This window comes from Schistocerca cancellata, chromosome 4 (genome assembly GCF_023864275.1).
Source record: "Schistocerca cancellata isolate TAMUIC-IGC-003103 chromosome 4, iqSchCanc2.1, whole genome shotgun sequence".
NCBI classification, from domain to species: Eukaryota; Metazoa; Arthropoda; class Insecta; order Orthoptera; family Acrididae; genus Schistocerca; species Schistocerca cancellata.
Genome location: NC_064629.1, coordinates 596,315,342 through 596,342,723, shown reverse-complemented (window position 1 = coordinate 596,342,723; position 27,382 = coordinate 596,315,342). Strand labels below are relative to the sequence as shown.

Below are 27,382 nucleotides of genomic sequence, written 5' to 3'. Positions count from 1 at the left end.
GCGTTAATACAGCAACCTTGGCATACACACTGATGAATGACTAATATTTCATAACCACAAACGAAAGTTTCTGACAAGGCCAGTAAACAATTAACACTTAAGATTACCAATGGTCACACTTTGTACATACCACTGCACAATCTCTGAGTTAATCATTGCTTTGCAGTCAGTATGGGCACACAATCTGCAATTTGTTACTAACAGAACAGCTGTTAGTCGATCGCAAAGAAGTGTGCTGCTCATGCTATTCAGGACTGGACCACACCACTTTAAGCTCCGAGTGTGGTATTGGGAATCTACCCAATAGACTACGCCCTCGGAAATTGGGCCACAGCATATTGTTTCAAGATGAGAAGACTTGACAAGATAATTACCATAACAGAGGAAGAAATAGAGACAAACACCACTTAAAGAGGTGGCTAGCAACAGGAATAGCATAGCAGTGATAATGGCTGGAGAGTTTATACCTTATTTTGCAACATCAGGGAACGCAGAGGGATGGTCCACTTCCTGGCTGGACATAGCCCTTCCCTAATGCATTTACACCACATGCATCTCGGTGAAAGGGAAGAACGTACTTGTGTAGAGAGATTCCCCAGTGCATGTTGTAATACACTGTACATTCCTTACATGGGCTAGACGACCATGACACACACAAGAGGACTTGTACAATGCAATTAGAGACAAAGCAGCATATAAATACATCAACAGCATAGAAAGCTCTATCTCAAAGGCCCTGCACCTTCAACATGTAAGCAAATGACACAAAAGACCTGACATGATACCCAGGACACAGAAAACTATCAACAGGACAGACACTTCAAGGGAGGATGGCGAAACTAGCTCAAGAGGGGGGGGGGGGGGGGGGGGGGGGCAAAAAACCAAATGATGATAACTTCACTGACCAAATCACTTAGAATATAAGTTGTGACAGGTTATTGTACCTATAGTCATGTAAAACCTATACAGCAGATATTGGCACATAGCCTAGTAACAATAAGAACCAGCAGTAGGCACATGGCCAGATGTCTTTCCAGGGTACTCCCCACTGCTGGACTTCGATAGCAGGAATCTACAGCTCCTCTCTAACCTTTCCTATTATCTTTAAACTTCTTTCAGTTTCATCAATTTGTTAATAATCTTTTCTAATGCCCTCTGTTTCCATTAATTTAATTTTTTGTAACTCATTATTAATAATTTGATTTTTATTGCTGAATACAATGTTTGCTTGGAATAATAGAACAAATTATGTCATATGAAAAACTGTGAAATATATGACCTGTTTTAAAATGCTAGGCAACAAGTCTCTTAATATGGAAAAAAATATAGCATCCAAGCTAGATATCTGCCATAGTTGAGGATCAATGTGTGGGCTGCTTAGCTGTTGACTACCCTGAGCGGCACGCCTCTGAACATACAAGTGAACATCCAGTTTTTACAAGAAGGTGGCAGTGAAACAAACTTGATTACTGTCTTACTACTAGGTGAAAGACTTTAACCAAACCATATCTGGAATGTTCACCTATACTATCATTAATTTTGGCACTTCAGGTGTTCAACAACTCAACATCAAGTCTGCATTTGTCTATATGTAGGTCTATAAGTTTTACATTGAGGAGGGAATTTAAAAAGCAAATAACTGCAGTGCCATTATTTTACCCATATTAAGATGAATACTTGGGACCAACAGTATCATTGCCATTCCATTTACTTGAAATTTGGTGTTGATTAAATACAATGTTCTGCAAGAAGAATACCTACATACTTACCTATTTACTCATTAATGAATGCCTTTCCTGTTCAATTCTATGAAGATATTTATTCCTCCGGAATATTTTACCCAAGAGGACGCCATCATCATTTAATCATACAGTAAAGGTGCATGCCCTCGGGAAAAATTACGGCCGTAGTTTCCCCTTGCTTTCAGCCGTTCGCAGTACCAGCACAGCAAGGCCGTTTTGGTTATTATTACAAGGCCAGATCAGTCAATCATCCAGACTGTTGCCCTTGCAACTACGGAAAAGGCTGCTGCCCCTTTTCAGGAACCACACGTTTGTCTGGCCTCTCAACAGATACCCCTCTGTTGTGGTTGTACCTACGGTACAGCTATCTGTATCGCTGAGGCACGCAAGCCTCCCCACCAACGGCAAGGTCCATGGTTCATGGGGGGGGGGGTTGACAGATGTGAAAATTACCGAACAATCAGTTTAATAAGCCACAGCTGCAAAATACTAACACGAATTCTTTACAGACGAATGGAAAAACTGGTAGAAGCCGACCTCGGGGAAGATCAGTTTGGATTCCATAGAAATGTTGGAACACGTGAGGCAATACTGACCTTACGACTTATCTTAGAAGAAAGATTAAGGAAAGGCAAACCTACGTTTCTAGCATTTGTAGACTTAGAGAAAGCTTTTGACAATGTTGACTGGAATACTCTCTTTCAAATTCTAAAGGTGGCAGGGGTAAAATACAGGGCGCGAAAGGCTATTTACAATTTGTACAGAAACCAGATGGCAGTTATAAGAGTCGAGGGACATGAAAGGGAAGCAGTGGTTGGGAAGGGAGTAAGACAGGGTTGTAGCCTCTCCCCGATGTTATTCAATCTGTATATTGAGCAAGCAGTAAAGGAAACAAAAGAAAAATTCGGAGTAGGTATTAAAATCCATGGAGAAGAAATAAAAACGTTGAGGTTCGCCGATGACATTGTAATTCTGTCAGAGACAGCAAAGGACTTGGAAGAGCAGTTGAATGGAATGGATGGTGTCTTGAAGGGAGGATATAAGATGAACATCAACAAAAGCAAAACGAGGATAATGGAATGTAGTCGAATTAAGTCGGGTGATGTTGAGGGTATTAGATTAGGAAATGAGACACTTAAAGTAGTAAAGGAGTTTTGCTATTTGGGGAGCAAAATAACTGATGATGGTCGAAGTAGAGAGGATATAAAATGTAGACTGGCAATGGCAAGGAAAGCGTTTCTGAAGAAGAGAAATTTGTTAACATCGAGTATAGATTTAAGTGTCAGGAAGTCATTTCTGAAAGTATTTGTATGGAGTGTAGCCATGTATGGAAGTGAAACATGGACGATAAATAGTTTGGACAAGAAGAGAATAGAAGCTTTCGAAATGTGGTGCTACAGAAGAATGCTGAAGATTAGATGGGTAGATCACATAACTAATGAGGAAGTATTGAATAGGATTGGGGAGAAGAGAAGTTTGTGGCACAACTTGACCAGAAGAAGGGATCGGTTGGTAGGACATGTTCTGAGGCATCAAGGGATCACCAATTTAGTATTGAAGGGCAGCGTGGAGGGTAAAAATCGTAGGGGGAGACCAAGAGATGAATACACTAAGCAGATTCAGAAGGATGTAGGTTGCAGTAGGTACTGGGAGATGAAGAAGCTTGCACAGGATAGAGTAGCATGGAGAGCTGCATCAAACCAGTCTCAGGACTGAAGACCATAACAACAACAACATTTATTCCTCTACAGCACTGTCAGACTATATCTTCTTTGAAGACGTTTCTCCTCTCTCTGACTTTGATGATATCAAGCAGAATGCAGAACAGGAATGGTAATCTTTTATTGGGGCTCCATGGCCACAAAGTTTAAAGCTACATAATTTTCAGTTTAATATGGGATGGAAATATGTGGCACTATGACTTTAGTCTTAAGGAGGCTGTTTGGAAATGGCAATTTACCCAGCACAGGTGAATGACAAATACAACACAATGAACACGTTTAACACAGCTACAAAATTTTATGATGTGGAGACTAAAACAGTTTATGTTCAAGGGAATTTTGTACCTATTTCTTAATGTATGGATACAGCAACAGAAAAGAAAAAGGGGAAAGAATTTGAGAGTAAGTCCCAGTGTGTAGCAGCACCAGGAATTGTTCAGTCATCTTTTCTTTCATGAATTGTAACAATGGAACATTGTTACACTAGAATTACATCCGCATAACAAAAAATCTTATTTTTAATCACAACTATCTTAACGAATGACTTCATAATATGTTATGAAATTTCTGTGTTACACAATGAATCTTCTTCAAAGTGATGTCCATCTGTTGCAATCTGAAGTATTCATTCAATTCAAAATGTGCAATACTAGTCTTAAATAGTCTTAAATAGAGTCACTTGACTCTATTTGTGGGAGATGCTGGGTTCAACCACAAACAGTTTACTCTACTCCTCACCTCTCACCGTTCCTCACCTAGGGTTTCAAGTTAGACTGCACATATACCACTATTATTCCTAGATTCCTCACTTAATGCTGATTCTTGAAACTTTATAAGTAGGACTTCGTGGGATAGTCGACCTCCACCTTTTCAGATTCCACCAGTCCCCTTTTCTCACAAACCTGATACTACAAAGACATCTGTCCATGGCACCCCTGAAACACCTTCACTCCCTCCACAAAATATTGTAACTATGCAATCCCCACTACCTACACCTCATCACCCAAATTGAAAACCTGACACTACAACACCTAGAGGAACATTCCAAACACCACCTCCACAAGTTATCCAGCCTGCTGAAATTCTAGATCTGCCTTGGGGCACCACTATCCAACCACAACCCTATTCCCAGTGTTCCTCTTTGTCAACCCTTTGCAGCACCGAGACACTGCCTAGCTGACCTTTTCAGCGTACCACATCCTCCAAAATCACCTAACAACACTCCACGCAATCTAGAATGAAAAAATCCCAGAACACTGTTGTTAACCTCTCCACCAAAATCTTCAGCCCCAGAGAAGTTTCAGTCCTATCCAAAGGCCTTACATTCAGCCCTACTCCTAGGTTGAACCATGATGGGCTTGTCAAAGACCTTCTCTCCCACTCTCTACAGTGGAAACACTTCTTTGCCACCAACCCCTCCAACCAAAGCCAATCCAATCATAACATCAAACCCTGCCTGTCCCAATTCATACCACCATCCAACCGTAACCCTCCCACCTAACCACCCCTGGTCACCTTTCACGAAATCCTAACTTCCAACCTGGCATCACCATCCTTCTCCAGGTCTCTCTACAAGCACAACCCTTTAGCAGAAGAAAGGACTGCCCTACAAAACCTAAAAACGTATCCTGACCTGATCATCCTTCTGGCAAACAAAAGTTCCACCACTGTTGTGATGGAACGAAGTGACCACCTGCAGGGGGCCTCTGCCAGTTGTCCAACACCTCCACCTACAAACTCTGCCAAAGTGAGCCCTTCCCAGTAGTCCAATATAACTTCCAATCCCTGCTGAAATCCATAGGCCCTTCCCAGAGCCTCTCCCCTGAATCCATCTCCCTACTCACCTCAACAACAACCCACACATCCACCTTCTACATGGCCCCTCAAAATCCACAAACCTAACAATCCTGGATGCCCCACTGTAGCTGGTTATAGTGTCCCTATTGAGAGAATCTCGCCCTTGTTGACCAACATCTGCAGCCAATTATCCTAAACCTAGCCTCCCACATTAAAAATACCAACCACGTCCTGCTCCAGCTCTCCACCATCCCCACAACGTTACCTCCCAGGACCCTACTCATCACTGTATATGCAACCTCCTTAAACACCAATATCCCACATGCTTATGGCCTTGCCATGATGGAACACTTCCTCTCCCAACACGCTGCAGATTCCAAACCCACCACCTCATTCCTTGTACACCTAACCAACTACATCCTAACCCATAACCACTTCAACTTTGAAGGGAAGGTATACAAGCGAATTCATGGCACAGCCATGGCCACCTGCATGGCACCCTCCTATGCCAACTTCATGGGCCACCTAGAGGAAACATTCCTTGCTTCCCAAAATCCCAAACCCTGGTCTGATCCAGGTTTGTTGATGAGATCTTTATAATCTGGACCCAAATCCAGGACACCTTATCCTCATTGCTGTTACCCTATCCGCATTCCTCCAAAATCTCAACACCTTCTCTCCCATCCACTTCACCTGATCCTCCTCAAACCCTCCACCCATTGTGCCATCTTTCTGGATGTCGATCTCCTCCTCTCAGATGGCTCCATCCACACATCTGTCCACAGCAAACCCATCAATCACCAACAGTACCTGCAATTTGACGGCTGCCACCCATTCCACACCCAAAAATGCCTCCCATACAGTCTGGCAACCCACAGCAGACGCATCTGCAGTGATGAGAACTCCCTTGCCCCTTATGCAGAACGCCTCACAAAGGCCTTCGCAGATGGCAATAGCCTCCAGACCTAATACACAAACAGATCTCCCATGCCATAACCCCCTCCACACACCTGATCCTCCCATACATCCCAAGAACCAACCATGAAGAAGCTAATGAACACCTTCTAACCCAATACCACCTGGGACTGGAATGACTGAACCACGTCCTTCGTCAGGGCTTTGATTATCTATCATCATGCCCTGAAATGAGGGACATCCTGCCCAAGATACTTCCATTCCCTCTCAAAGTAGTGTTCAGCTACCAACCCAACCTTCACAACATCCTAGTCCATCCCTATGCCACTCCCAGCCCCAATTCCCTGCAACAGGGAACATACCCTTACAGAAGACCCAGGTAAAAGACCTGCCCAATCCACCCATTCAGCACCTCCAACTCCAGTCCCACTGCAGACACTTCCCACCAACCCCCTGCCTGCCTCCCACCTCGCCATCTCTCACCCCACCCCAGTACAGTCATCAGGGCCCAGGAAAGTGATGGCAGTCGACTAAGCACAATGTAGGAAGACAGGTGTGTGTGTGGGGTGGGGGTGGGGGGGGGGGGGGCGGCACATGCATGTGCACATGTTCTTCCTACAAGCTTGAAAAAGGAATTTCATTTCGAAAGCTAGCAGAGACCTGTACCTTTTGTTTGTGTAACTCTTGACGACGCAGCGATTCTGCCTTTTTTGCGAGTCGTCTGCTTTATTCCTAAATAATTCGTAATTCTCACCTAGAACTTTCAGTACATTATCATCAAAACTGTAGTTATAGAATATTACATTCTTTCATTTCCTGATGTGCACAAGTTTTCGTTTCTGAATATTTAAAGCAAATTGCCAATCTTTGCATCACTTGGAAACATATCACAGTCTAACTGACTATTTGTACAGTTTTTCTCAGATAACACTTCATTATAGATATATGTTTCATCTACTAAAATCTAAGGTTACAATTAATATTGTCTAGCAAGATGTTAATATACAACGTGAACAGCAAGGGTCCCAGTACACTTCGTAGGGGTACTACTGTAGCCAATTCTACCTCTATTTGTGACTCTTCATCCAAAACACGAGGGTAGCTTGAAAAGTTCTCTGAATCACCACGAGGTCAGCACTAGCGTAATGAGTTGTTCATGTGATATTTATTGGACTGTTGTCTGTAAAAACGTGCCCCGTCAGTGCTCTTGGAAGAGAGCTGTGGCAGTGACGTGGCTCTACTGTTGTTCCAGTGTAGTGATTTGCAAAGATGGAAAAACAATCGAGATTCGAGCAGTGATTCAGCACTTCATAAAGAAAGGTATGACAGCAAAGAAAATTCATGTCAATTTCCAGAATAAACTGGGAGACTCTGCTCCTTCATATTCAACTGTTGCCAAGTGGACAGATGAATTTAAATTTCTTCATGAGAGCTTAGATGATGATCCGCACAATGTTGTGTCAAGATGTGTCACTACTCCAGAGATCATTGCAAAAGTGCACAAAATGGTCACAGAGGACTGGCGATTGAAAGTGCGTGAAATTGCTCACACTTGCCAGATGTCATATGAAAGGGTTTATCACATTTTAACTGAAGAATTGGAAATGAAAAAATTATCTATAAGATAGGTGCTGCGACACTTGACACGTGCCTGCACACGTGTGCAGTCGGCATGACAAAATTACATGAACTATGGTTGAATTGTTGCCAAACCTGCCTTATTCACCTGAAGTCTGTCAGACTTCCATCTCTTCCCAAAGCTGAAAATTTTTCTTGGTGGACGATGATTCACTTCAAACGAAGAATTGATGGCCGGATTTGAAAACTATTTTGCAGGCCTGGATGAAACTCATTTTTGAGATGGGATCAAGGCACTGGGATGTCATTGGACCAAGTGCATTAATCTACAAGGAGACTAAATTGGAAAAAAAAAAGTTTTTTCTATTCCATTCCAAGAACTTTTCAAACGACCCTCGTAACATGCTGTATCCTCCCTATCAAGAACTCCTTAATCCAATCACAAAAATCACTTGAGAATAATACCATCAAACAATTGACAGTAATCATGTTTTTCGTAAGTCAAGAAATACTCTATCCATCTGGCTGCCTTGAGTCATTGCTTTGAGGGTGTCGCGCGCGCGGGTGTGTGTGTGTGTGTGTGTGTGTGTGTGTGTGTGTGTGTGAGAGAGAGAGAGAGAGAGAGAGAGAGAGAGAGAGTGGACATTTGTTCAATTTTAGTGATTTTGGGTATTTCTCTGTGCCACTGACCCTAGTATCTGTAATGTTCATGCTTCCAGTGATATGAGAATTAAACTGGGACATTGCTCCCAGAGTTTCCTTTGTTAAGAAACATCTGAAAACTGAGTCCAGATTTATAGATTTTGCTTTCCTAACCTTGGTTTCGTTTCCTGTGCCACCCAAGAGTGTCTGGATAGTAGCTTTGGTGCCACTGACAGTCTTCACATATGAATAGAATTTATTTTAAGTCTTGTGACACATCTAGTGTTATCATCTAAGGGTTCACGCATTGCCCTTTCGGCAGACAAATGATTCTGCATCTCTCTTTTCTGATAGCTCCGAAGGAGGATTCGTACTAAAGCTTAGAAAAAGTAACATTCTCAGTCGTGTCTCGACAACTCAATGCTTCATCTATTTCTTCTACATAGTTGCAATTTTTGAAAGAGTTTATAGCCCATGGTGCCAGATTCAAATTTCATAGTATTTTCTTTGTGCTTTATTGCTAATGAAATGGTTATTACATCTATGACTAATTGTTCCACAAGCTTAAGAAATATGACGAAATCTTACTGTAGAGGAAAAGGTGGGAACATTGTACGATAGGTATTCCAATCTTCACAAATAAAAAGAAAACTTCAACAAGAAAAACAAGCTCCTATAAAGTAATACTTAAATTTCTGTATCAGTTCTTCAGTAATTTAATGACAGTATTACATTTAAGCCTTCCTGAATGTTTTCCTTCAGCAGTCTGTGGTGAAATAAGCAAGATAAGGCAACATTAACTTTTTTCCTTTCTAATAAACTATTCATTTCTAAAAATGAAACACAATCACACTTTGTAATTTTCACACTATCACCAATGAAAACCACATACTCCAAAACTATGCAAATCCCATTTTACAAAAATGCACTGAGAATTTCTGCCTTTGCCTGTATTTTTTGTGCACACACTGTGACAACTGTGTCAGGTATCGCCATCACAGTTTCATCAAAATGTAGGAGAAGTGTCTCATACCATGGCCCATCCTCTGTAACTTCTCTCCCTAAGAGCACAATGCTGCTGTTTGCACACACATCATGTTTGCTCTTAAATATGTATCACAGAAAACTATGAAACAAATTACATAATGTAAAATGGTTTCATGTTTGTATATAAACTACTTTCAAATTTGTAACTTTATTGAACTTCTTACGAGGTCCACACTGAAAGAACTTATGTTGGTTTAAGTTGATGTACATACCTTGTCTGGAGCTAATGATGGACTCTGTTTCTGTGCACGTAGTGTCTTCTATGTTGGTTCTCCCACCATGAACTGGGTTAATGATACTGAAAATGAGGTGTCTGTCATCAACAACTGTTCTCGCTAATGATACTACTGCAAATGAACAATGCTACCTACACAGTGGAGAAAGAAAGAAAAGAGGTACAAATACAGGGTGTGCATAAGATCCAGGAACACTTTCAATTATTTACTGCAAAAGAAGCGAACATTGTACAGATATTATACATATGTCATTTTGAAGAGAAAACCTGAAAGGTCTCCCCCCCCCCCACCATGTATAATGCCACAGCATAGTTTGGTAATTTAATTTGCCAATAGTCAGCACTAGTCGCAAACATAGCGAGTTCAGGTACGGAGACAGCTTTCTGTGTGTTGGAGTTCGAAATGGCCTCCCTGATCACCAGATCTCACTCCGTGTGACTTTTTCCTGTGGTGACACGTTGAATACCTGGTGTATGTACCGTCTCTACCACATAATGTAGCAGAGCTCCAGGAGAGAATATGGAAAGCGACTGCCACAGTCGATGATGGCATGCTGTGACAGGTACGGCAAGAATTCGATTACCATATTGACGTCTACAGGGTCACTCATGGTTTGCATATCAAAAAACCTTCATTGTTTCTCTTCAAAATGCAATATGTATGACATCTGTACAATGTTTAGTTCTTGTGCAATAAATAATTGAAAGTGTTCCTGGACTTTATGTACACTCTGTAGTTTCTTCTTATAGTTTATCTTTCCAGATTTTTTTTAAAAAAAATTACTTTTTTTGTTTCTTTTAATGTATTATTCAATTTTACAAGCAAACAGTTTTCTAAGAAGGGATCCCACTAGTTATGACATTTTTATTCTTCTGTATTTAACTAAACATATTTTAGTGGCCCACCTCATCACCATGCTCTGATTAAACAGTGCTGTAGCTCACCAACAGAATGCCATACGCCAGCCACCACCTTCAGACCAAACAAAGGACTCTGAACACACACCAAATTCCATGCTAGCAGTGCTCCCCAATATCATAACACCATGGAGAACCTCTGCTTCTATTATTAGAATTCTCAACCAAACTATTGTCAATAAACTCTTTAAGCACCGGGTCCTAATAATTAGAAATGCAGCAACAGTTTGTGTTTCATCATATTTCATGTAATGTCCCTCAGTTAATCAGTGCTTCACCACCAGTGATTTCTCAGATTATTGTAATCTTGTATGATGAAGGTGGTCCACATATCTGTCCCCGATGATCCAAGTGGCCTGGTATTTTGGATGACTAATGTGTTCCACTTATCTGTACTGGGCAGTGTGAATGATTTGCTATTCCACAGATGATGATGACTGGGTGGACTGCTGAAATATTGGCCTCAGTTAATTGAGGGATCTGCCAGAAAACCTGCATTTACGTGAGTCATTAACCCAAGAATGCCAAGTAGTCAGTTATCACAATACTTCCCACTGCTATCCTATATACAATCACAAGTGCATACATTTTTCAAGCATTCGCCACTAAGTGGAAAGGGGGGGGGGGGGGGGGGGCTGGCAGACAATTATACATAGCAAATTAAGAAACAAGTAACAATCATCATATGCAATATTGCATGTGTACTCAAAGGTAATAAGAGCTTAAACATGCTTACTGGATTACCTACATTTGCTTTCATATTCCAGTACATTGAATTGTGGAGGACAGGTAGTACCAGTATTATATATAAACCTACCTACTCCAGTTTAAGAGCTATATATACATCTGTATTTCACAGGCCATCTTATAGCTTGTGGCAGAGAATATATGGTGTAGCAGAATCATTTCTGTCCTTTCTGTTCTATTCACTGATGGTTTGAGGCAAGTGAGATTGTTAGTATTCCTCTTTGCACACACAAATTTCTCCAATTTTCCTCTCACGTTTATTATGTGAGATACTGGATGGTTATAATTATACTGATGGTGTTCCAAGTGTGGCAGTGTGGGCTGCATACATCACAGGATGCTGAAACTCCCAAGTATGACCCTTCCCTGCGGAGTATACTGAAAAATGTAATAGTTCCACTTTCTGCTACCGAGTGAAAATATGGTACTGTAAGCAGTTGGAATGCGATGTGAATGCAGGAAAAGGGGAGGAACGATCAAACACATAGCAACAGTGGTTCTGACACATGTATTAAGACGTGGTTACAAGTTACAACACAAGTTCAAAATGGTCTCCTTACTCGGCAATTTGCTGCATCCGTTAACATGGCATGGTCAACAGTTGCTCACAGCATATTCACTGTAATCAGGGCAATATGTTGTCATAAGCTATCCTTCCGATCAGGAGGTGCCCAGATACATCCCTGATGGACACGATCTTTCAGATATCCCCACAATCAGAAGTCAAATGGATTTGGGTTGGGGGATTTGGAAAGACACGCATGTTGAAATTGCCCAGAGATGAAGTGGTTATTACCAAAGATTTCTTGAAGCAAATCTTTCGCCTGGCAAGCAACATGCGGTGTTTCCCCATTTTGCACGAGAATAGTAGTGTTGACACAGTTGTGTTCTTGCAAAGCTGGACTCACGTGTTGCACAAGGAGGTCCTTAATAATGTGCAGATGCCACTGTACACCTAACAGGACCACAAGCTGTCATCTCCTCTACGAAAAATGGACGAAGAACGAAGGAGCCTGTGAAACCACACCACACAGTCGCATAAGCTGAGTGCAGTGGATGTTCCTGCACATGTTGTGGAGTAGAACTCCACACATGAAAGTTCTGTATAATCCACTGCACTGTGCAGAGTAAAATGTGCCTCGCCTGTCCAGAGAATATTCTCCAGCCACCTGTCATCCATTTCCACGCATGCCAAAAAACATAGGGCAAAGTCACTGTGTTGTAGCCTATCTTGCAGTTTCATTTGGTGCACATTTTGAATCTTGTGGGGATACCAGTGTAAAGTTTGCTGAAAGCTCTTGGGAACTACTGACCACGGGGGAGAGAATTCTTGTGATGCAGCTCGAGCACTGGCAGCAGAATTTGAGGTATGTGCTGCACATCTGGTTATAGCTAAATCAACTTCATCAACAAATGCAATGGGAATGTGCCGCTTCTCTCTCCCTACTGCACCACCTAATTCACTTGTTTCTTCAGACTTCCTGATCATATTCTTTAGCCCATTTATTGACACGGGGCCTCTCTGCAGCTGTTTCTGTCAGCAATATTCCTGCAATGCGGTACTGCTATTGCTGCCGTTCTGACAAAACAATTTTACCACCAAAGCATGGTCTTTCTTCTCAATAGCTAATGTGTTTTGATGGAAAACTTCAACCTTCTTAACTTTTTACACAACTGTCATTTCACTAAAGAAATCAACACATGTTGCCGAATGACAAACAGCACACACTGATGTCAAAGCAGGAAACATGTAATGTTCTGAATGCCTACAGTGCCATTATCTTCACCTGGTGGCAAAAAGTGGAACTATTATTATTTTCAGCGTACTCCACAAGCACACTGATTAATGACCCTCTCTACGATGTTTCAGCATTCTGCAATGTATACAGCCAACACTGCAGCACTTGAAATACTGCCAGTTTAATTATAACCAGCCATTATGTTGCAAGAAGCAGCACATTTCTTGAATTTGAACAGGTGCCCAGTCACCTGTTTACAAATAACCCAAGTTAATTGGCCTTTCATGGAAACCATGGGAAGCTTTTTTTCAGTTGTTACTCTGTCCCCTCTTAAATATGTTTGACCACCTCCAAATAGATGAGCCTTTCTTTCCTTGCAGATACAGTATCAGTCAGCAAATAGTTACACATATAATGAAATTTGTGAAACTCTGGGGAGATACTCCCCTCTTGAACTTTGATTCCGAGAGAAAACCTTTTTTTTTTCCCCCTGAAAATAATTGTTCCGTTCCAAATGACAATTGCCACATGTCAATAGTCCACATGAGCAAACATTACTGTGTGTCGTCCACACACTGCTCTTGTTTGCAGTGTAGCACAAATGTTGGCAACGCCTGTGCTTTTGTGGTTGGTGGCAGCTAATTGGAGGCAACTGTTTGCAGAGCAAATTATAAGCGGTTTCCAGAAAATATGAATTACTCAAATTATTTCTTCAAATACTGGTCTGGCTGGATATTAATGGTTATGAAATAAATAAAGATTCCTTCTGGGCATTTCTGTTGATCTGTATGACTTTAACAATTTTATATTGAAATAGATATTAATGAATACATACAAACTAAAGAATACCTGTAGTGGTGACAGGCTGATACTATTTAATTGATACGAAATATGTACTTTTACTTGTGGTGACAGACACAAATGAATTACTCATGTTGTGCAGATGGCCTTTTCTTCAGCTTTTGCTATTGCCACATATTGGCATTTCTATTATTCATATATCTACAAACATGTGTGCTGAAATATTACTCACAATATGGGTGGTCTTTTCTAATTTCACTTCATCTTGGCATTTCTATTATAGATGTAGGTAGCAGTTTGGCAATTTTTATGTCGAAGTAATTATTATGGGATCTGTCTAAATTATGGAAATTTTTGTTTTGATACAGACTGATCTCAAGTAATTTGTATAAAATACGCAATTCTGATATTGATGACAGACTGTCAGAAATAATCCTGTCAAATGGACAGTCATTTGTTTATTTCCCACTATTGCAAAATGGCTGGGATTTCTATGACATCACGAATGGTCCGAGGTCTAGGTTAGGTTGAAAGGTAACAGTTTGGTTGGGATTTGGTGAAGTCAATGACTGTGAAACCAAAAACACTGGCTGTGGTCACAGACCAATCTGTGCTGTAGCCCAAAGTCTAGGTCACACTGGAAGGCAACAGGTTATGAGTTGACGAAGTCAACGAATGTGAATACGAAATGCAGGTGGAGGTCCCAGAATGACCTGTAGCATAGTCCAAGGTCTATGTAAGTGTGATGTCTCTCAACCTGTCACACTATTTGCAGTGATAAATAGGTTTTAATTTAAGTTCCATTAATAAATTCCTTATGTGCTGCATAGATCCTTCTGATCACAAAAAAGATCGAAAGGGAATGAGGCTGTCTCATGGGGGTTACATCCTAGCAACCCAAGCAAAGATTCTACTGAAAGTGTGTGTATTTTTACAGATACACTCCTGGAAATGGAAAAAAGAACACATTGACACCGGTGTGTCAGACCCACCATACTTGCTCCGGACACTGCGAGAGGGCTGTACAAGCAATGATCACATGCTCGGCACAGCGGACACACCAGGAACCGCGGTGTTGGCCGTCGAATGGCGCTAGCTGCGCAGCATTTGTGCAACGCCGCCGTCAGTGTCAGCCAGTTTGCCATGGCATACGGAGCTCCATCGCAGTCTTTAACACTGGTAGCATGCCGCGACAGCGTGGACGTGAACCGTATGTGCAGTTGACGGACTTTGAGCGAGGGCGTATAGTGGGCATGCGGGAGGCCGGGTGGACGTACCGCCGAATTGCTCAACACGTGGGGCGTGAGGTCTCCACAGTACATCGATGTTGTCGCCAGTGGTCGGCGGAAGGTGCACGTGCCCGTCGACCTGGGACCAGACCGCAGCGACGCACGGATGCACGCCAAGACCGTAGGATCCTACGCAGTGCCGTAGGGGACCGCACCGCCACTTCCCAGCAAATTAGGGACACTGTTGCTCCTGGGGTATCGGCGAGGACCATTCGCAACCGTCTCCATGAAGCTGGGCTACGGTCCCGCACACCGTTAGGCCGTCTTCCGCTCACGCCCCAACATTGTGCAGCCCGCCTCCAGTGGTGTCGCGACAGGCGTGAATGGAGGGACGAATGGAGACGTGTCGTCTTCAGCGATGAGAGTCGCTTCTGCCTTGGTGCCAATGATGGTCGTATGCGTGTTTGGCGCCGTGCAGGTGAGCGCCACAATCAGGACTGCATACGACCGAGGCACACAGGGCCCACACCCGGCATCATGGTGTGGGGAGCGATCTCCTACACTGGCCGTACACCACTGGTGATCGTCGAGGGGACACTGAATAGTGCACGGTACGTCCAAACCGTCATCGAACCCATCGTTCTACCATTCCTAGACCGGCAAGGGAACTTGCTGTTCCAACAGGACAATGCACGTCCGCATGTATCCTGTGCCACCCAACGTGCTCTAGAAGGTGTAAGTCAACTACCCTGGCCAGCAAGATCTCCGGATCTGTCCCCCACTGAGCATGTTTGGGACTGGATGAAGCGTCGTCTCACGCGGTCTGCACGTCCAGCACGAACGCTGGTCCAACTGAGGCGCCAGGTGGAAATGGCATGGCAAGCCGTTCCACAGGACTACATCCAGCATCTCTATGATCGTCTCCATGGGAGAATAGCAGCCTGCATTGCTGCGAAAGGTGGATATACACTGTACTAGTGCCGACATTGTGCATGCTCTGTTGTCTGTGTCTATGTGCCTGTGGTTCTGTCAGTGTGATCATGTGATGTATCTGACCCCAGGAATGTGTCAATAAAGTTTCCCCTTCCTGGGACAATGAATTCACGGTGTTATTATTTCAATTTCCAGGAGTGTATTACCGTATTTACTTGAATCTAAGCCACACCTGAAAAATGTGACTCGATGTAAAAAAAAAAATCCCGAATCTAAGCCGCACCTGAAATTTGAGACTCTAAATTCAAGGGGAGAGAAAACTTTTAGGCCGCACCTCCAAATCGGAACAAAGTTGGTCCTTTTCAATATGAGACACAATTTAGGTCGAATGAACGACGATACAGCTACAGTAGTTTGGTTCGAGTCTTAAGCTTAGCAGTTAAGCTTTACCAGGTAGCCATTGCTATGCATCAGGCGCTCCATCCGTATTTATACGGGTACCCTTCCTCTTTCAAGTGCTTTGTCTGGTTTGAATTTATTGCTTATTTTCCTTTGATCTGATAAGTTCCGTTTTCTTTGTTATAGGTGTTTGCGTCACTTTAAGCTGAAAATGCATTACTGTACTGTGTCGTGCATTGTTTGTCGCATTCTGATAATGTATGTTTACGACCTGTCACCGCTCGCGGCATGGCTTGCTTTTGTGCGCGCTACTGCCGCTTACAATTAAAAAAAAAGGGCGAGGAATCGTCTCATTAGCGAAACAACGGCAAGAGACTGCTATTTGTTGTTACTTACACTGCTGCTTTCTTTGATAATGATCAACAAGAACCAAATAATAGACTGTGTATGAGAAGATGTTCTGAATGAGATTTTGGCGAAAATTTTTCTCCGTTTGAAAATCTTAGCAGACGCCTCTTTAGTACATTACACTCTGCACAGAAATTAGAGTCATCTTAGATTTAAAAATCTAGTCAATTGCCGTGCTTGATTTCTGACTGTATCACTATTAGGCATAAGAATAATACAAATATACACATGACACGATATTTGTATTCTTCCGCATTTGCTGTTGTCTCACTCTAGTTTCGTAGTTTATTATGCAGACTGGATTTAAATGAGACAGCAGCAAACACAAAAGAATACATGGCATAACGTTTATATTCGTATTATTCTTATGGTGAAGAGAATACTGCATGTGATTCACAATTCATAAAAGTTCCTATCAGCAACAATCTCTTCTCACAGGTAGGAAAAAATTCATAACATAGAGTACGCTGTATTGACAAACATCACAATCTTGCCAGTCAGATTTTCGTAATACACTGAAATGCTGCTACATTTGAAGATGAACAATACGGAATTTTCATTTACTTCGTTGGATAATGTATGAAAATGCAGTGGTCGAAACTTGGGGCGGAGAAAAAAAAGCTCGTCTTCCACCTTTTTCTTTTTTTAATTTATTTACTGATGCAGAGGTATTGGCGCCAGTATTTATCTTTGTGCCTGCAAAGCATGCCTGTGTAGCGCTACATATATTCGTTGGCTGAAGTTAGTTGTGGCAGCACCTACCAACATTTTTCAGAACTTCCGCTTGCTTTGCACTCGATTCTAAGCCACAGGCGGTTTTTTGGATTACAAAAACCGGAAAAAAGTGCGGCTTAGATTCGAGTAAATACGCTAACTTTTAATTTTCTGAGCCAACTTTGTCAGTCTTTCATCACCTTAGAAGGCAACCATAGATGTTCATGCTGCATTTTTGGTGTTATCACTTTGAGTTTTGAGCTGTGGCCTCCAAAAAACACTGTCACATGGACCTTGCCCTTAAGGAACACAAAGGAAATGATATCAAGTGGTTAATGTCACACGGAATACATCTGAAGTGTGGTGGAGATATGAATCTTATTTCTCATACGAAAAGTACAGATGGGGTGCAGTAGAGCTGCAAAAGGAGTGGTTACTGAGTGAGTTACAACATTCGCAAAAATTCTTGCTCTGAGGGAAGCAAGTTAAGTCTTGCATATAATTTGCAATTAACATTTCCATGGATGAAAAGCTGCTGGAGCTTTTTTTTATTCCTGCTGAGCTGCAATTATCTGAGAAGACAGTTGCAGACTAGAGAAGCTTCTGCACACATGTGTGCACAGAAATGTATTTTAAGGAAAGTGAGAAACTTGGTGGTGAAAGAGTTATTGTCAAAATCAACACTGCAATGTTTCAAAGGAGAAGAGTTGGCAAAGACACTAAAAAAAGAGGAAGGTAGATATTCAGAGGACTCTAAAGAGGGACTCACAAGTGTTTTTTCAGAGTTGTTCCAAAGACACTGAAAGAAGGAGCTGCCGAGTGTAATCAAAGAGTGCATACTACCAGGAACCACAGAAATTTCCAACAGTTTTAGGTAATACAAAAGTCTGAATGATGAAGATTCCAAGCACTTCACTATTAATTACAGAGTGACATTTAAAGAACTTGAAACAGGTGCAAACAGAAACAGTATCGAAGGCGCTTGGTCGACAATAAGATCACTGCATGTAAATAGACAGGGCAAAAAACTTTTTGGCAGCTATTTATCTGAATATATATGTGGTGCAGCAGAATTTATTTATGCATTTTATGGGGTATGCATCACCAGTGTACAAGCCCTTGTGCGATGTGTTCATTTTAATATAACTCTGGTGTTTTTACCATTTTTATATTTTCTGATATTCCTTAGTTGTTTCCATATTATTTTTTTTGAGGATGTGGTCCAACCAAGTAACTAAACAAAAGGTCATAAGAAGTGAAATGCATGTAGAACAAAAATACAGTCTTATTTAGTTGCGTGGATTGACCACATCTGCAAGAATATAATAATGATAACACTTGTGTTAAATCATTTATTATGTGCTTGTGCATGTAAGTGTTTTTCTGCAAAATCTCAGTTGCATTGCACAATGATATGTACTACGCTAAAGAATGTTATGTCAAAATGCTGTACAGGCTTCTCCGGCGATTAAAATTGAAATATCGTTGTTACTGGTTATCATGATCAACTATTCTGTCACCTGAGTTTCCTACCATTGCTTGCAGCAGGAGTTGGTTACCAACATACACTTCAAGGTAAGAGCACCGATGGCCCTTTGTAAAACTTTGCCACCCACATGTAATAGATACCAGTCTTGCTTGCTCAATAGGAAAGACTGAATCACTCATGGGTGAGCAACTGCTACAAATATCATTAAAGGGAAACAGTGCCTTTAAACTGTCACTATAATTTTAATCCATGAACTAGACATGATTTTAATGTAAAGGGAAAAAGATGAAACAAGGTATTGTGAGTAAAACAAAAGCTAGTAAGCAGCATGTACACAATTACACCAATTGCAGAACATTTATGTCTTATTACATAATGAAGTCACACATCTGTTTCCAGATGTACTATGCACAATACAGAAACATCTCTCAGAAATTGAAGTTCTAAAAAAATGTCTACGGCCTGAGCTATGTGACACTTTTCCCTTAATTTTACTTAATATTAGATGGATTGTAGTTCTGAATGTGAAATTTTATGACAAATTCTTCACAGGAAATGCCAAAACATTTAACAAAACAGAATGAAGTCTCATATTTGTATAATGGTATAATGAAATATATATTTTGCTACCTGTTGTTCACAAAACTGCACAACACAAAAATTTCTCAATACCACATGTATTAACCAAATTCTGGTTGTTAAAAAGACCAATGGTATAGAAGTTAATAAACATACAAATATGACAGCGAGTATGTCTATTTTGTCACTGTATTATAACGACAAATCCGATTTCATTGTAAAGTGATGCCTGGATACACGAATAAATAAATAAAATTAACCTAATGGTACATGTGCAAGGCTGTAGGTATAGTAAGATACCAGCCCAGAGAAGTATCTATAAAAATTGTAGTGTAGATCTTTCTAGAATCTAGTATCACAATTACGAGAAGGGAATTTAAGCTGTGTGCCCAGCCGAGGTGGCTTGACAATAATGAGCGAGTCAAAGACAAAGTTGCACAGACTGTCCTAATACTGTTTGGTAGGATAAACACAATATCAATAAAGCAGAGTTATGACAGCACTATTACACACCACACCACAATGGGACATGTACAAAATTATTACTTAGATTTACATGTCGTATGCTGAATTAATAAACATGTGGAAACTCAGCATCTAATATTTGATGGTGCCCATAGTGGACTTCAGGTTTGTAATTAATAATCTTAGTTCATTTACTCTGTTGGCAAGAAAACATGTCAAAATGTTAGTGAGCACTCATTTTTTTTTTACTCGCCAATTACCATTGATACAACTATTATTTTTGTTTCACTATTGTTACAAGTAACAGCACATGGGTATTCTAAAATCACGGTAATTACACCCAATGATAATACTGTTACTAGTAAAAGAATATGTTGAAAGTTTCTATTGGTCATGTTTAATAATGTTAACTTTATAGTCTCTTTCCTTGAACATCAGTACATCTCACAAGCAATGTGAGTGTACATTTTATGAATGGACACAATAAATCCTGAAAACAAAAGAAGTCACTATCATCTCATCAATCTCAGCCAATATCCCTCAATGTGCTAAAGTAAATTTACAAATGAGAGACATTGGCTTTATCTTGTTAAGAACAACATTACGAACCATTTATCAAGTCGCAAAAAATTTTAAGGACTGTCAGTGCCTATTTACATGTCAGCAGTTAATGGCACCAATCACACATCATGAAGTTTTGTTTTATATTAAATATATGGAAATACGGAAGCGTCCGATCCTGCCCGTCTGCTTTGACCCATGACGTCACAAATATGGCAGAAACAAAAACACACACACTTTCCACAAGAAGCCTAATGACACTAACGGGACAAGAGTGGGAAATGGGGTGTTTTGGGTGGGGGGCAAACTAAATATAAACAAATTTAGACGCCTTGCGTAGCTACAACGTGTAAGTGAAGACAGCCGTGCATGAATACCCACCCACCTCCCCAAGGGTCGTAACCCCTGCAACCCATAGAAGATAAAGATGCTTCAGTAGCTGATTAGTGTTTTTTGTCTTTTTTTTTTTTTAAAAATCTCATGGGATAGAACGAACAGATCAGAAAGATAAATATAATAAACTAAAACAGAAATTGGAGAAAACAGATAATTAAAATAAGTAATAAGCGTTTTTAAATTTAAAAAAAAAAAAAAAAAAAAAATCTCACGAGATAGAATGAACAGATCAGAAAAGTAAACAAAATAAGATAAAACAGAACTGGAGACAGCCACACTCAAACCAAACTCCGCGCCGTCATGACGTCACACACGACAACACCCTTACGTCACGGGTCAAAGCCAACGCGTGGGATCGGACGCTTCTGTCGACCCAAATATATATATATGTATTTGAAGTGCATTTACTCACTGGATGTCAGCTGATCTTTCCAAAGGAACTTTGATGTCTGATGGGGCAACACTTTCAGTGCACTGAGAGGTTCCATCAGAAATGTTACTACCCTCGGCAGACACCAGCTACAGGAACAAGAACAACACTGAAATAAAACTTTTACATATGCCAAACATCTGAAATCATGTATACAAGTCTACATGCAAACGTGTTGTACTATACGCAATAAAAACAATTACTGAAAATCTAACACTAGCTTATGGAACAATCTTATTTGTTACTACTCTAAAGTCACTTTCCTTACAACATTTATCGTTTTTACCCCTGCCTCTCAACGTTTCATTCATTTCTCTGATCAGTATTTTCTAAAATGGTTCAAATGGCTCTGAGCACTATGGGACTTAACATCTGTGGTCATCAGTCCCCTAGAACTTAGAACTACTTAAACCTAACTAACCTAAGGACATCACACACATCCATGCCTGAGGCAGGATTCGAACCTGCAACCACAGCGGTCACGCGGTTCCAGACTGAAGCGCCGCTTATACTGGCGAGGGGGTGGGGGGGGGGGGGGGGGTGTAGAAAATGGTCAAGGAGCATAAGGCCTAAAAGCTGTCATGTTGGATAATGATGATAAAACCAGTTGCTAATTATTACTCGGCAAGCCAAACTGGTTACCTAGCCAGGGTGGCAGCACGAGAAGCAAAAAGGGGAGGCAGTACTAGCAAACATTCCAGTGCTCTTACAAGTGAAGCACTGTCCCATACTACACACCTTTATGTGCCACTGAATGGAGTTCCCATTTGCAAAAAGAACAGTACCAGGGTTAACAGTGTCTCTCGCGTTGGCTGCTCACAAAGTTCGCTTCCAGAATCCGTAAAACTACCTTCCTTGCAACTACTGCAGTTTTCCACAGCTGTGTCTCTCTATTTGTAATCTGCTGTTTAAGTTCCAGATAACAGCAGACACTCTGTTCTAATCTATGCTGGCTGATTGTTATATTTTCAGCTTTCCTGCCCATCCAAGTGTTTCCTCCATTGTAACCACAGACTTTTTTTGGCACGATACATGGCCTTTCTATTCTTCTGATGTCATAGCAGTAACACTTAATAACAAAGTATCAAAAGAAAACTAATGGTATGTTCTGAAGGTAAGCATTTTTGGCTAGTAATGCTGAAGTCCTAGGTCTTGTTCCTCAGGACCACCTCAATGTTTTCTTTGTTGAAAAGGTCGAAGGAGCTCTCCTCAGCCCTGTGAGGTGAACTAAAAAGTTTTTTTTTTGGGTATAAAAGCAACAAGACTGATATGCAAATCACTGAATCAGCATTGCGTTGAAAGACCTGCATCAGGCAAGGCAAGACGTACTATTTATTAGCAGCAAAACCATCAGGAAATATTTTTTTCAGCTTCAGATGACTGATGTTTTACAACTACTGGTCTCATCCTTTGCAAGATTCCATACGAGTTCTACAGCATTTAGGTCTCAATGGAACAGCATTAGTTGCAAGCGAGCCTTTTCTAACAAAAGTTTGTCAATGGGATAAAAAGAAGAAGGCTGACACTCCTTAATTAATGGCAAAATTTTGGCTTACCTTTTCTCCACATATTTTTGATTTTATCTGACCATTTCTACATGATATTCAGAGAGCAGAAGTGAACAAAAATGAAACTTTGTACCCACAATCAAATGTTGCCTGGCACTGTTGTTTGCCAATAGTCTTTAACACACTGTCATTTTGCAACATTTATTCAGTATTGTATGGGTGAATGCATGGTTCATCTAAATAAACCACTGGCCACTTTAATTTTGACGCTTCATTTTTTCATAAAAAATAATGTAATACCCTCTTTTGTCAATTGTGTTTACTAGTCCACACATAATGAAATTCATTCTGGTACATTTTAAAATCATAGCCCATAGAGGATACAGTTTTCCTTGGCGTTTTTTTTGCTAGCCTGGAGGTCCAGATCTGGGTGTCAAAAGCTAAGTTTTTGCAGAAAATGGTACTTCCTTGTATTGTTCATTACATCACAAGACACTGTTGTCTAATAACACATCTACCTATAATCTACGAGATATGTGAGAAAAGTAATAAGACTATTTTCCATCTACCAAAGCTTTTATTTTCTTTCTTTATTACTTTTTTTCAAACTATAATATTGTCTTCTACGAAGTAGTTCCCTCTGGCATCGACCAAATTCTTTTGAATGTTCACCAGAGTCACAAAATGACACCCTTTTAAGACATTTTTCAATTTCAGGAAAAGAAAGATTCAAAAGGACTCACAGTTGAATAGGGGGGCTGTGGAATAATAGGAATGCTTTCTAAGGTCAAAATTTCTGTGATAGAAGTGTCTGTGAAACTTTGGATGTTATGATGCAGCATCAACTTGTCTGCAATATCCAGTTTCACTTGACTCATCTTTTTCCTACGCATTTCAAGAACATTTTTGTAAAACACTTGGTTGAAAGTTTGCTTCGAAGGAACAAATTCTTTATGCCTGATACTACTATTGTCAAAAGAGCAAATCAGCTTTATTTTGATCTTGGACTTGCTCATTCAAGCTTTTTTTGGTTGAAGAGATGTCTCTGTGTGCCACTCCTCACTTTGCAGCTTTGTCTCTGGATTGTACTAAAAAATCCAGTATTCATCATCTTTTATCACATGACAACCATTCTTGGTTATTGGCAATCATCTCAAGATCAATGCAAACGTTTCTTTGATTGCCCTTCTGCTCAGTTGCAATTCTTTTGCCCTCCTCATTTTGGCAAAAATCTTTCACATGCACAAAACCTCGGTCAAAATTTGTAGTGCTGTGAAAGTGTCTATCACTCTTATTGTTAATCATTGTTCTGATCACAAAAACACATGCATGTGTTTGACATTTTTATCGGCTTTTAAAGTCGAAGGTCTCCCTGTGTGAACCTCACTTCAACGTGTTCTCGGTATACCAAAAATGAATCGTGCCAATAAAACACTTGTGCTCTTGACAAGAAATGTGCCCCATACACCAGTTTCAACTTTTCAATGGCCACACTTGTGGATTTTCCAAGTTAAACACAAAACTTGATGGCATAACAAAAACACAACATCACTGATGGTGATCTCAAAAATCATAAGATCGCTGTACACAGCTGAAACTGACTGAGAATCTGGAAGGGATGAACATACCAGTCAATCCAAGTAGAATAAGAGAGCACTGCCAGATCACTTGCAGTGTTGTCGGTCTCTTTACTCTTCTCATTCACTTTGTATATCATCAATGAAACATTTATTGTGTGCATTTTACTTTTCCACTTTCTGGCAGATATTTGAATCCTGCTCCATCTGACATAATGTCACTCCTTCAGCCATTTTCACAGCATTTTTGCTTGTCAACATGCAATAGCACCTTCCAGCACATTCTCTCTAACACTATCACACTCTTCACATTCTCACTAAAATTAATAGCATTAAAAGGGAGTTGTCACAGTATCCCATGTAGATACTTTCCGTAATCACTTTTTGGTGTACATATTGTGCGGTAACAATGCATGCTACTTTGAATTGGAACGAGAATGTACCCAGTCAGGTGACCACTTTAGTTTTTGCTACAGCCAGATAACCAATTCACCATGTTGAGTAATACCAAATAATGCTTCCCAGTTAAACGAAGCATTGAAAAATAGAAGTCAAAATACACCAACTCAATTGGCATTTTTCAACAAATGTTATACATGAAAGACTTATTAACAATACTAATTAACAGTAAAACGTGACAAACTACAAACACTGTGACTGAAGTACAGAAGATTGTAATGGAGTGTACCAGAATCAATTTTTTACTTGGTGAGGAATGATTTGTTTCTCGATCTTTGAAAGTCACTTTATTGTATTTGCCACAGTTACTCAATTGATACGATATAATCTGTAGAAATACATAGAAAAAAGGCAGTGTGTCAAAATGAATCCTAAAATGGGTGAATGCATGCTGAAATCTTAGCTGCTCTTCAGTTTCTGTGCGAATAATACTGTTTTCGGTAGCAGATGTCTACGTTGACATGTTTGCAGGTGCCTACACTTCTACTAAGAGAAGAAATAGAATTAAGAGTTTCTGGAAGTATCAGTGTAAATTTACAATTTAAAGTAACCTGTTCGGTGACTGTAGCCAAACTAATACTTGTGACATGATAACTGCTGGCTTCACTTACAATCAAACTATCCCCTTCTAACCTATTATAAATCTTGAGCTATACTCGACATTGCTCTGTCGTCACAAACTTTTGTCTCCAAAATAATATCAAGGCCAAAAGAAACACTGCCACTGTTATGTTCAATACCTGCTCTCCTTGAAATACCTGATTATAGAAAGAGAGACATGCTGCAAATCTACTGCAAATTGCTGTGCTAGTATTAACATTCTTCAATGAGGTGTTACCTCTACCCTGTACAGTAATTGTCATCTTTTCTTTCATGTGGATTAATACTCAATTTCATCAAAAACATCAGTAGAGCCAAACGAAGTCTGCCGTAAGCCCAGAAATACAGATCTAAAAGAAATCGTGAACTCAAATTACTGGTTATTACTGACAATCATCTTATATGGGAGTATTGATTAAATTTGCTCTAAAACAAGCACCAGCATATTTCTTATGAGGGAAGTATCCAAACAGTAAATGCAGACACACTTTTAATAATCTACTATAGTCTAATCTACTTACACTTTTCTTAGCAAGGCATATGCAGCCTCCACAAAAATATAGAGATCAGTGATGTCAAAGAAAAAGGCTATCAGATGCATTAAAAACTTATTCCAGAGGTTTTACTACAAGCTACATTTTGAAATGCAAATTACTGAGGGTATAATACATGTAGGTTTACACAACAATTGAAAATAACAGTGCAGTCTTGTTGAACAAATGTATACATACAGTTTGCCACAACAAATGAAATAGGAGTGTGATTAGAATCTTGGAATGAAATACCTTAGATTAACTGGAAAGGACTATATAAATTCTAAAAACATCCACATTACAAAGCAAACAAATGACTGAGAACATTCAAAAATGAAAGCTCATTTACTCTGGGCCTGTCATATGGTATAAATGTATTTAGTAACAAGTTTAGTGGGGGATTTTTTTTCCAAAAATATTATGAGAAAGTACACCTACATAAGCATGCAGGAAATGTTTAAAACGTAAATTGTCTGTTTTTGTATATTAATGTTTCTGCAGCTTGTTTCAGTACATTCATATAGCCAATGTACCAAATTTCTGAATTATATACTGTAAACTAAAAATGGATCAAGGTAATAAGTGCAAAATTGTGTTTCTTATTGCAGTAAATCGCAATAATGTTGGAATTACATCCATATGATTCTGTGTTAAGTGTTTGATATATAATTTTGTAAACGATTCTAATATTGGTTAACTACAAGAACTGCTACATACACAAAGTATTTGGCTTAAAAAATTAGGTTTTGAGCCATAAAATAACTGCAAGGAAGTTTATAAGGTTGTCATCACATCTACAGTTATTATTTAGTAACAGCTGGCTGGTTGGTTGCTAATTACAGACAAACTAATGTTAAGAGGAAACTGACTGTAGTGAAAGTTTCTCACCGGGCTCAATTAATAGCCATAAACACAGGCTGAACTGGGAAACGCTGAAGGCCAAGTAAGTGTCAAGTAACCGCTTTCACCGAGACATTTGCGTAATGTCATCTCTCTTTTCCGAAAGTCCATAACATAGGTAGTACAGACATATGAGGAAAATATCACAAGCTGCGTTGCTATTCTGTTGAGTGAGCTAAGAAATAACGAGTTTCGGGTTCACTTACCCAGGAAACAACTCTTCCATTAAAACATGGGAGGTGTGCATCATCATCTATTATTTCTTCTTTCACGACACTGAAAATAAAGGCGTAGGTCAATGTAACACTCACGCAATATAC

The 27,382-nt window shown here is 40.2% G+C and overlaps 1 protein-coding gene across 3 annotated transcripts in view; it reads right to left on the bottom strand.

The window, feature by feature from the left end:
* LOC126185152 (segment polarity protein dishevelled homolog DVL-3) overlaps positions 1-27,382 on the bottom strand; it is a 138,750-nt gene that overhangs the window by 110,583 nt on the left and 785 nt on the right. For all 3 annotated transcript variants that reach the window (XM_049927999.1, XM_049928000.1, XM_049927998.1), the window contains exons 2-4: positions 27,269-27,338; positions 21,468-21,574; positions 9,655-9,740 (exon numbers count right to left, since the gene is read on the bottom strand). In XM_049927999.1, coding sequence (XP_049783956.1) covers positions 9,655-9,740; positions 21,468-21,574; positions 27,269-27,338 — 263 coding nt within the window. The remainder of the gene's footprint in view (positions 1-9,654; positions 9,741-21,467; positions 21,575-27,268; positions 27,339-27,382) is intronic.